At 37.9% G+C, this 12,298-nt stretch overlaps 1 protein-coding gene across 1 annotated transcript in view; it reads left to right on the top strand.

Annotated features, from left to right (window-relative positions):
• Positions 1-12,298, top strand: part of GPR156 (G protein-coupled receptor 156) — an 83,627-nt gene that overhangs the window by 53,968 nt on the left and 17,361 nt on the right. Inside the window, exons 5-6 of the mRNA XM_035000082.1 lie at positions 7,562-7,697; positions 7,948-8,058. Coding sequence (XP_034855973.1) covers positions 7,562-7,697; positions 7,948-8,058 — 247 coding nt within the window. The remainder of the gene's footprint in view (positions 1-7,561; positions 7,698-7,947; positions 8,059-12,298) is intronic.

A 12,298-nucleotide genomic window follows, 5' to 3' on the forward strand; every position in this document is an offset into this window, starting at 1 on the left:
TTGTTCTCTGGAAATTTATATGCATATTCACATACAAATATTTATAATGAGCATACATTCATATACATAGATTTTATTAAATGGCCCAGTGATACTGCGAAAACAACTGCTAATATTAAATTAAAATTTTTTCTATTCTAAAAGAAAAAAGGCAGAATAAGAAAATTGTCTTTGCAGTGAAAAAGTTAGAAACCAGGAGGTAGTGTCCAAATGAGCTGAGGATAGAAATTAAACCTCATTTGCCTTCCTATCTCCAGTTCTTAATACTTTAACAAATAGATATTTAGGAATTGTTTAGTTAATGCTTAACATAGGAAGATCACTAAAAAGATAATAACTAATAAAATATGGAAACACTGAGGTTATCTGCTAAAGGGAAACTTGGGGGCAGGTTCGTTAGCGAGTTTTCTTTTGCACTTAATAACTAAATGTTTTGGTGATTGACTGATCGACTGATGGACTGAGATGTAAATTCTAAAGCATCTCTGATAACCAGGTCAGCCTCTTGTTCCTGCTTAAGGTAGAGAGGCAGAAATACAAAGTATGACTGGCTTATTAATAAGCCAGCAGTAGTGGAAAAAGAACTTGCCTCTGCAATAAGTTTAGAAGGGGAGAGCTGGAAAGGAAAGTAGATGTCTTCGAGTCCAACCACTGCTAATCATCTAGCTATCTTGCAGGCAGAATGTCTTTGTTCTTCAGTTCATCTCCAGCTTCAGCAGCTGCAGGCCTGAACTGACAGAATAGCAGTAGGAGCCTGTTCTCCATGTAAAACAAAGCTATACAAGCACTTACAACTACAGGAAAGCAGACAGATTTAGAGAGGCCTGGCCCACCCTGGACAAGAGGCAGGACTGAGTGTTTTAGCTTGCTACGGAACATAATTTAGTAGCTACAAGGATGTAAAGAGAAGGCATGCGTCCTGGCCTAGCTCAGTCCAAGATCAGCAGATTTTCTGAAGTCGGGGAATGGGATGCATGTTATTAACCTCTGAGCAGATGTCAGCTGAGACTGTAATCTGTGCGGTCGTGAAGATGAGGGCTCATCCATCAACTGCTTGACAAGGCCTGTCATCATATCACTGGGCCTCCATAGCCCTCGACACATGATGTAAGAGACATATTGGACAAAAGCATTTCCTGGGGGAATTCTCCAGGAAGAATTCAGCCAATGGAAAGGAATCTTTCAAGTGGCCTGATTTCATTGGAGACAAGTAAACACATATGTGTGCATGCATATATGAATATACACATCCCCAAGATGCTGCACTTTCCTAGGAACAAAGAGAAGCTTCACCAGCCTCCTGTGAGGATTCTTTCTCTCATTTATTTTTAGACTCTCCCAGCACCATGCTGAGTGGGGAAGCAAAGGAGTGGATCACCGGAACGACAAGGCTTTTGAGTGACAGTTTGGGGTGTGGAGATTTGTCAAAACCCAGTGTCTATGGAAGTCCAAGGCACCCAAAATATCTTGGGCCTTTTGTGTTCAATAATGCCAGGAAGATCTCAGCCATTGCAGGAGGGGCTTCCTAAAACTCCTATCATAACCCAGTATGTGCCCCTTTTGTCTTAACACACAGACATTGAACCAACTCTTGACTTTCCCTCTGATTGTCAGAGATCTCTGCTGCTTTAGAGCCATTTGGCACCCTTTTGGAAGGATGAGAGCCTCATCCTTCTGCCTAACAGAGGAGAACATTGCCAAGAAAAAATGAGATTAGGCAAGAGGACAAAGAAAGGAAGAAGTGATGGGTCTTTCATATCTATCAATGAATTCATTCATTCATTCAACAAATGGTTATGGAACACTTGCCATTTTGCAAAGACTGTGCTAGGAGCTGAGATACAGATAAATAAGAAACAGCCTGGCTTTTGAGGGATAGAAACTGTCTAGTGAGACAAACATAAAAAGCTGGTAATATAACATGACAATTGTAGTGATGCACATATACCCTGGGGTGTTATAAAGCCATAGAGGAGGGCACCAAACCTAGACTGAGGGCATCATCCAGACAGATATGTGCTCTTATTTCTTTGAATCCAATGAGGTGGGTCACCCACAAAGAAGATGTGAAGCATACCTCATAGAACAAATAAAAAGATTAATTGGTAGTACAGTAAGCCCTGCTAATTAACCTTAGAGGCCATTGATTTTGATGGCAACAGTCTGCAAGGTTATAAAATTTTCTCCAACATTCAGCTCTTGGATATAAAGAGTTTTGTCAGATAGATGCAGCAAAAGAGCTTGTTTGGAAAAGGAAGTGGGTGTTGCCGAGAGAACAGTTCAGATGATCAACTAGAGGTTTCACATTGGGTACAGAAAGGAAGAGAGACTGACAGACTGCAAGGAAGCTGAAGAGCCAGGGAACAGGAGGTCTGCAGGCTGTCAATGAGCAAGTGTGTTAAAAGTGAGCATATGAGAGGGCTGGAGAGCAGGGGGCTCATTCATTCATTCGTCAGGTATTTACTGAGTGCTTTCTTTTTTTTTTTTAAGATTTTATTTATTTATTTGAGAGAGAGAGCATGAGTGGCAGAGGTGGCAGAGGGAGAGGGAGAAGCAGACTCTCTGCTGAGCACAGAGTCCAATGTGGGGCTTGATCCCAGGATCCTGAGATCATCACCTGAGCTAAAGTCAGACACTTAACCAACTGAGCCACCCAGGCGCCCCTTTACTGAGTGCTTTCAAAATGCTATGTAGTGTTCTAGTGTTGGGAGTACATCATGAACAATTCTAATTGGGAGGAGAAGACAATAAACAATAATAAATATGTAAATTATGTAATAGTTTAGAAAGTAGTAAGTATTGTGGTGGGATGGAGATAGAACAGGTTAAAAAGGATTTGGGATTCTGAGGAAGAGTGTGATTTTAAATGGGGTGGTAGCCCTGATTTGAGAGGGTAACTTTTGAACAAGGACATAAAAGGATAGAGGGAATGAGCCATGCAAATATATGAATTAAAATATTCTAGACAGGGAGAACAGCCACTTCAAAGCCTTGAAGTGTGTGAGTGCCTGGTGTTTTCAAGGAATAGCAAGGAGGCCTGTGTGGGGTGGAGTGGGCAAGAGGAAGAAGTAGGAAATGGGATAGATAATGGGGACCTAAATATATAAGCCTTGTACACTCTGGTAAAGACTGAGTTTTCCTCTGAGTGAATTAGAAAGGCACTGCACTGCAGCCTTCTGAACAGAGAAGTGACATGATCTGATTTACCTTTAATGGATTGCTCTGACTGCTATGTTGAAAATAGACTTAGGAAGGGCCCAGAGTAAGCAGGAAGACGAGTTAGGAGGCTATTGTAATAATCCAAATGAGAAATGCAAAGTCAGACTTTGATCAGGGTGGTGGCAACAGAGGTGGTAAGTAGTTGGATTCTGGATGTATTTCAAGGATAGAACCAGGGGGATTTCATGACAGATTGAATGTGGGTGGTGAGCAAGAGTCAAGGATGACTTCAAGATTTTTGGTCCAACCAGATAGAAAGATGGAATTGCTATTATCTGAACTGGGGAAGAATATGAGAAGAACAGGTCCAGGGAGAAGAGTAAGAGTTCAATTTTGGATCAAAGAGGGGAATATTGGTTTTCAAAATTTCTGAAGTGGAATCATTCTGAATGATTGTAACATCCAAGGTGCAACCCTGGGGATGGGTATCTAAAAGCAGAATAAAGTGAAGTCATTATGATAAAAGAATTTAGAACTCTGGAGGTTGGAAGGTTAATGAAATCTCCTAGGATGGCCTCCTAGAATGGTGGCCCACACAGGAGAGGAAGGAACAGGGCCAAGCTACTCTCACCATTATGATACAGAATTAGAACACATATGATTAGAAGTCACATAAATATTGCTTTGAGGTGTACAGAATTTGAATTGGGTTTAGATTTTGAACCTAAAACATTAGAAATAAGCAAAGTAGCAAAATAATCACTTTTTTTTTAAAGATTTTATTTATTTATTTGAGAGAGAATGAGATAGAGAGAGAGCATGAGAGGGGGGAGGGTCAGAGGGAGAAGCAGACTCCCCACTGAGCAGGGAGCCCGATGCGGGACTTGATCCTGGGACTCCAGGATCATGACCTGAGCCAAAGGCAGTCGCTTAACCAACTGAGCCACCCAGGCACCCCAAAATGATTACTATTTGCTGAAACACACAAGACAACATTATAATAAAGCAGTTTGGAACATATCCAGCTGAGGTAGATTTATAATCCCACTGTAGCATGGATCGAAAACAGTGGATTGAAAAAGAAATTCAATTAACTCTCACAATTTAATCTTAAGTGTTTTATTAAAAATCTTTTTAGAAAGACATTCATACTTGGTTTTAGCTATGTCTAAAGTTTAGTGACCCCCATATAGCATTTTAGAAACCATGGCCCTGTGACATCTTAGGAAACTTTTCTAATAGCCACAAGAAATACCCTCAACCCTATTTGCAAGCCATGTTTCCAAATTCAGTTCATAACCAGAATTAAGAAGAAACAATAGGATGACCCAGTCAGTCCTCCAGAACAAGTATAATAAACCTCTAATTCAGAAACCTATATTTGATGAAGATTTTTAAAACATCATACCTGTGAGCTGATGGATGTCACATAAGCATCAAAATTCATTAAAGACTTTTGAAATGATAATCCAGGTTTATACAGTCTCTGCAGATATAGGTGGCTATTTATTTATATTGAGACTTACTTGAGAATAGAAAAATCAAGAAAGCTCTTGTCTTACATTGCCAGTTAATAAATGAAGAGAAAAAGATTAGATAGCTATCTAATCCTTAAAAAAAAAAAAAAAAAAAACCCTTGTTTCTGAGTGCTAGTAACCCAGTCCAAGCTTTTATCTCTTTATAAACGCAACATAGGTAATCTCGATGGGACTGAATATTTATAATTAAGTATATAATATTGAAATCTTCTTGCTTTGTGGAAATTATGTGTTTGTGGTTAATTAAAATATTCAGCATGTGTAGGTTTCATCTTTTAGTTCAACAGAAAAATATAAGTGACATTGGTGGCTGAATTCCTATTAAAGTAGCAAAGACATTCCCCAGACATACATAATTCATCTGCTGAATAGGAGATGATTCATCTTTCAGTGACTTCACAGGTGTTAACTTCACCAAACAAAAGAGGTAAATCATCTTCTATTCATTTTTTTTTCTGATGCAAGTTTTAAGTAAAATTTTTTATGAAAAATATAAATATGTATATATATATATATAAGTCCACATGTCCATTTAGAAAATGAATTTGCATCAACTTCTGAGATGTGAAGACTATGTAATGTATATTTTGTCAAAAATAACTAAACAGACCCTGAAAAAAATAATACATTATGTGTTAATAAAAAATAATAATTAAAAATAAAAATAGGGTGCCTGGGCGGCTCAGTTGGTTAAGCGACTGCCTTCGGCTCAGGTCATGATCCTGGAGTCCCGGGATCGAGTCCCGCATCGGGCTCCCTGCTCGGCAGGGAGCCTGCTTCTCCCTCTGACCCTCCCCCCTCTCATGTGCTCTCTATCTCTCTCATTCTCTCTGTCTCAAATAAATAAATAAAATCTTTAAAAAAATAAAAATAAAAATAAAGAAAATAAATAAACTCAGGTCCTCCTAAGTCAGGAGGGTGAGAAATTCTAAATCAAGGTTGCATGCAGTGCTGGATAACACAAAGAAGATCTGATTGTAGAGTGGTGTTCAAATAAAATGGCCCCAGAGAAGAATTAAGAAAGAAACCTCCCCATCAGTGATCTGGACAACACAGATGTGTGGCTGTGAGACATGTGCAGCTGAGTTTCAGCTAAGTTCAGAAACCGATATTTGATGAAGACTTTTAAAACATCATACCTGTGAGCTGATGGATGTCATATAAACATCAGAATTCATTAAAGACTTTTGAACTGATAATCCAGGTTTATACAGGTTCTACAGATATAGATTGATTGGGTATAGGTGATAAACAGGAGAGGTGGGGTGCCTGGGTACTGCAGTTGGTTGAACACTGACTCTTGGTTTTGTCTCTGGTCATGATCTCATGAGTCATGAGATCAAGCCCCAGGTCAGCCTCCCCACTCATCAGGGAGTCTGCTTGCGGATTTTCTCCCTATGCCCCTCCCCCCACCTCGCTCATACATGCACGTTCTCTCTCTAAAACAAATAAATCTTTTAAAAAGAAAAGAAAAGAAACAGGAAAGGAAAAGGTGATTCATAGGCTTCTAAAGTCTGAAGATGGTGAGATTAATAATATCACTAGTTAATGTTGGCTACATGATTACTCTGCACCAGGCACTGTGCCACACAATTTGCTATATTACCTCCCTGAATCCTTACAACTCTGGCAGGGGGAGAGGGATGTATTATTGTTATCCCCTTTTTATAAGGGGAATCCATGAAACTTGTTCTCATTTTTAGAGGAAGAAAAAAAAAATCAAGGTTTTTGCTCCAAGACAAGGTAAAGCTCAGCTGGACTTACTAGTCTACATTATCTGTACTTGGGGTCTGAGTCCCAGGGCAGTGGCTTGGTATTTTTGTGTGTGTGGATGTAATTATGATGCCAGCCACAAAGTAATCAAGGTGGGCCATTGTTGGTTATGATGTTTGCAAGTCTAGCACTGCCAAACTGTTTAATGCCTCTGAGTACTTTGCCTGTCAGTACAAGTAGGCTGCACTAAGTAGCTGATTTTGCCTTGGCTCTTGACTTTAAAGTGGTCAGCTGGGTAATCCAGGTACATAGATAAGAATGCTTCCCTCCTCAGTTATTATTTTAAAACAAAAGTATAACTAAGTGTAATTATCCAGTGACTATTAATGTAAATATTGAATTTATGTAGAATACACTATTTAGACTAAAACTCTTAAATACAATGACATTCCTTCTTAATTGTTATCAGTCACTGTCCAGAATAAGCCTGGTTTTCCCCTTAAATTAACCACGTCACACATTTTTACCTTGTCCTGAGCCTCCGTTGGTGCCCAGGGTCTGTCTGACACCCAGATTGTCCACACCTCCCTCTAATCTTTGAATTGTTCTGTAAACTCATTTAAAACTGTTTGACAAAAACCCTTCCCAAATTTCCTGCTTTCAATCCCTGCTTCCTTTTTCTCTTTTGGTCAAGCAGAGAAAGGAAAAACAATTTTACATATCAAACAGAGTAAATTGTGAAAAAAATCACAAAGCTTTTCCAAATAGTAGTTTACCTTACAGCTCATTTCTAAAGCCTCCAAGCTGTATCTCTTTAGGTAACTACCTGCTAGTTATTTATTCACTAGGTTGCATATAGCCGTCTCTTAGCAACCATAAATTTCGTGGAAAAGTCCTAACTCTTCTTTGATACCACCTGTTTTTTAGAAGTTGGCCTTTTTTTAAAGACTTGGAGAAATGCCAGAATTTAGTTCTTTTTGAAAATAAATTTAAATAAATCCTAACAGTTTTTTGCAGGGCTATAAAGTGGTTTCTTCCCAGTGGCCCTTCACTCCGAGGTTACATTGGAGATTATACTGGTGAGGAAGCTCTGTTCACTCTAATGCCAAAGGGTCATGACTCTAAGTGTCTTTCTTCCTGATTCACTTTAGGATTGTGAAGATGTCCAGTCCCAATCTGAACATTGTGACCTTACTTGGCAGTTGTCTGACTTACAGTAGTGTTTACCTCTTTGGGATTCAAGATCGAGATGCTTTAGAGGGACGCTCAATGGAAACTCTCATTCAGGTAGGTTAAATCTTAAGTTTTTGTTTTGAACAAAATGTCCAACTTTTGATATATTTTTAAATCAGCATCTCCTGTAGTGGTGGCTACCTTTATCTTTGGAATGGACACTCTCAGGGGTGATCACTGGAATGTTTAGTGTGGTCCACATCCTGCCCCATGCCCTGTGTGGACTGAGGCTTTGCAGATCAGAATGTGGAGAACAACAAAGGTCCCTCTCATGCCTCTTGCTTCTCTCCTTTTCCCCCTGTAGATAAGACTATCCATGCTGTGCATTGGGACCTCCCTTGTGTTTGGCCCCATTCTAGGGAAGAGCTGGAGACTCTACAAGGTGTTTACCCAGAGGGTCCCGGACAAGAGAGTGGTGAGTAGGCAGCAGTTACTTACCAGTGCTTGATTGCAAACAGCAGCTTTATTATTGATTATAAGCTAGGGAAGTTTGTGTCAGATTACTGGGTAGGCCTTTTTATGGCAATCTGAAGTTTCTGCTCCTCATTTCAAATCTTGGAGTGGTGTGGCCTCCTAAGTCCCCAAGCCTGGAAGGCTATGTGCCAGTGCTCTTGGGAGGTAGGCTTTTGAACATAGTTCTGTTTCATATGTACCCCAGGCCTTAGTACAGGTGGTATTGTGTGAACTGGCCAACATCTGGAAACAGTGTGAGGGAGAACAAGATGCCCATAGAGACTGTTGCTTGGCACAAGTGTGAGCTGAAAGTGGAGTGAGGGACAGTGATCATGGAGAAGCTATAGCAAGTAAGCAGTTATTTCCTTTACTGGAGCCCAGTTCTTTTCCATGTAGAAGGCCGTTCTCTGCACTAAGAAGGATGGGCCTGGAACAGTGAGCAAAGAAGAGGACATCCATTCAGCAGATAGAATCAATCCTAAAAGCTGTGTGGCAGCCAGATCACCTATATCCCTGACATCAGATGTAATCCTGACCACATTTCCCCATTTTATCAGGTTCCCTGCCCAAACCTCAAAGTCCGGTCATCAAATTCTTTGGCTATAGGTCCTACCCAGACCCAGGGTATCACTCAATTGGAGTTTACTTCTCTGGAGTGATTTTTTTTTTTTTTTTTTGCAAACATTATTCAGTCATTATTCAGTGAATATTGATAAAAAGCTCAGCTGTGAGTAACCATAATATGAAAAAAAATTGACTAAAGGACAAGAAGTTGATCTATCCTTCTAGAACACAGATTTCTTTGTAAAAAATGGCTTTATTGAGGCATAATTGACATGCAATGAACTGCACATATTTAAAGTGTGTGAATTGACAACTTTTGACATATGTATACACCCATGAAATGTGGTGTATGATCTGCTAAAGTTTCTTCATGAATCTTTGTTATCTCTCTCTCCTGTCCAATCCTTACATCCATCCCTATTCCCAGGCAACCATTGATATGCTATCTGTCACAATAGATTAGTTTGCATTTTCCAGGATTTTATATAAATAGAATCATACAGTATGTACTCTTTTTTTTAAAAAGATTTATTTATTTATTTATTTAAGAGTGAGAGAAAGAGAGGGAGAGTAGGTGCATGCCAGGGAAGGGGTAGAGGGAGAGGGAGAGAGATAGAATCTCAAGAAGACTCCCCGCTGAACACAGAGCCAGGATGTGGGGCTCAATCCCACGGCCCTGAGATCATGACCTGAGCCAAAACCAAGAGTCGGACACTCAACTGACTGAGCCACCCAGGTGCCCCTGTATTTTTTTTTTTAACCTGTCTTCTTTTACTTGGCATAATTATTTTAAGATTCATATGTGTTGTTGCATGCATCAGTGGTTCTTTTTTTGTTATTGGTGAGTAATATTCCAATGTGTAGACATACAGTTTGTTTATCCATTCATCTGTTGATGGATGTTTAGGTTTCTTTCCAGTTTAGGGCTATTAAAAGTAAAAGTGCTGTGAACATTGATGTATAAGTGTTTGTGTAGACATATGCTTTCATTTCTCTTGGATAAAAACCTAAGAGTAGAATGGGTAGATCATATGGTAAGTGTCTGTTTAACTTTTTAAGAAATTGACTTTTTCCCAAAATGGTTGTACCTTATTACATTCCACCAGCAGTGTATGAGAGGCCCTCTCTTCTATATCCTTGCCAACATTTGATTTGGTTGCTCTTTGTAGTCATTCTAATAGTTGTGTATAGTAGTATCTCATTGTGTTTTAATTTGCATTTCCTTAATGCAATGTTGAGCATCTTTTCACATGCTTATTTGCTAACCATATATCTTCTTTGATGATGTATCTACTCAAATCTTTTACCCATTTTTAAAAATTTATTTGTTTGTTTTCTTACTATTGAGTTTGAGAGTTCTTTTTATATTCTGGATACAAGCCCATCAGCAGATATAAATGATTTTTAAAGATTTTCTTCCAATTTTTGACCTTTCTTTTCATTCACTTAAGTGTATCTTTCAAAGAGAAGACATTTTTAATCTTGATGATGTCCAGCTTACCAATTTGTTCTTTTATGGATCATGTTTGGTGTCAGATCTAAGAAACTTTCACCTAATCCAAGGCCTCAAAAGTTTTCTCCTGTGCTTACTTCCAGGAGTTTTAGAGTTTTAGTTTTTTACATTTAGGCCTATGATCCATTTTGAGTTAATTTTAGAATATAATGTGATGTATGGATCAAAGTTAATTTTTTTACATACTGATATGAAATTGCTTCAGCTCCATTTATTGAAAAGTCTGTCCTCTTCACTGAATTACTTTCACCTTTGTTGAAAATCAGTTGTCCATACATATGTGGATCTATTTTTGGACCCAATTCTGTCTCACTGATGTATTTGTTTATCTTGATTACCATATTATCTTGATTATTGTTGCTTTATATAAAACCTTGAGTCAGGGAGTATTAGTTCTCCAACTTTGTCCTCTTTCAATATTGTTTTGGCTAATCTAAGTCCTTTGAATTTCCATATGAATTTTTGAGTCAGTTTGCCAATTTCTGCAAATTTCTTCTGGGATTTTGATGAGAATGTGTTGACTCTGTAGATCAAATTGTGGACTTCTTAACAACGTTGTGTCTTTTAACCCATGAATACAATATATTTCTTCATTTACTTAGGTCTTTTCTAATATTTATCAGCAATTTTTTATAGTTTTCAGTGGAGGGCTTTCACATCTTCTATCAGATTCATTTCCTAAATATTAAATTTTTATGCTATTATATGTTATTGTTTTTTATTTCACTTTCTGATTTTTTTGTTGCTAATATGTAGAAATACAATTGATTTTCATATGCTGATCTTGTATGTTGTAACTTTGCTAAACTACTTGCTGAACTACTTATTGTAGATCCATCATATTTTTTGTAGATCCATCAGATCGTTTTGTAGATCCATCAGATTTTCTACATAGATGATCATATTATCTGTGAATAAAGAGCTTCTTTCCAATTTTCTGTATGATGGCACTGTCTAGAAACACTAGTACAATGTTCAATACAAATGCCGAGCACAGACATCCTTGAATTTTTCTTGACTTTATGGGGAGAACATTCAGTATTTCAAAACTAAGTATGTTAGCTATAGTTGTATTATAGATATCCTTTAGCTAGTTGGGGAAGTTCCCTTTTATTCACATTTTGCTGAGGGTTTTATTAAAGAATTGATGTTGGGTTCTGTCAAATGCTTTTTCTGTGTCTATTGATCATATGGTTTTTTTTTCTTTTTTTCATTTGTTCATATTACATTAAATGATTTTAGGATCTCAAACCAATCCTATTTTCCAAACTCCACTTGGTCATGATGTATTAACCTCTTCTTTTATTGTTGAACTCCTTTTCATAAGATTTTGCTTATAATGTGTGTATTCATGTTCTTAAGGGATGTTGTTCTTTAGCTTTCTTTCCTTATAAAATCTTTTCCTGGTTTTGGTATAGCATAATACCAGCCTTATAGAATGAATTAGGAAGCACTCCCTCCTCTTCAGTTTCTGGAAGTGTTTGTGTACAATGCTACAGTTGGCATTCACATACATATAAATATCTCACAACAGTGTGCTTCCATTTCCCCCCTCCCGATCTTTGTGTTGTTTTCACTTCTACATATGTTATAAGCCCCACACAATTGTTGCTCATTTCTGTTTGAATGGTTATCTTTTAAAGATATTTAAATAATTAAAATCAATGTATATTTTTCAATGAAGTTAATATTTCCTTGTATAGGTCCATATTTTCATCTGATATCATTTTCCTTTTGTTTTGAGGATATTATTCTCATGCAGGTGTGCTAGTGCTGAATTCTTTCAGCTTTTGTTTACCTGAAAAAGTCTTTATTTCCGCTTTGTTTCTGAAAGCTACTTTTGCTGGATATAGAATTACACGTTGAGGCTTTCTTTTATTCTTTCAGTACCTTGAAGTTTTCACTCTACTGTCTTCTCTCTTGGCCTTATCTGATAAGAAATCTGATGTCATCCTTGTCTTTGTTCCTCTACACATAGTGTGCTTTTTTGCTGGTTGATTTGAAGATTTTCTTATTATCACTGACTGTAAGCAGTTTGATGAAGCAACTGATGACTGATGTGTTTTTATGTTACAGACACCATGAATCATGTAACTAGTTGTGCTCTCTTCTTTTCATTGGTTGT

Source organism: Mirounga leonina, unplaced genomic scaffold (assembly GCF_011800145.1).
Source record: "Mirounga leonina isolate KUSES-001 unplaced genomic scaffold, KU_Mleo_1.0 Mir_115, whole genome shotgun sequence".
NCBI lineage: Eukaryota > Metazoa > Chordata > Mammalia > Carnivora > Phocidae > Mirounga > Mirounga leonina.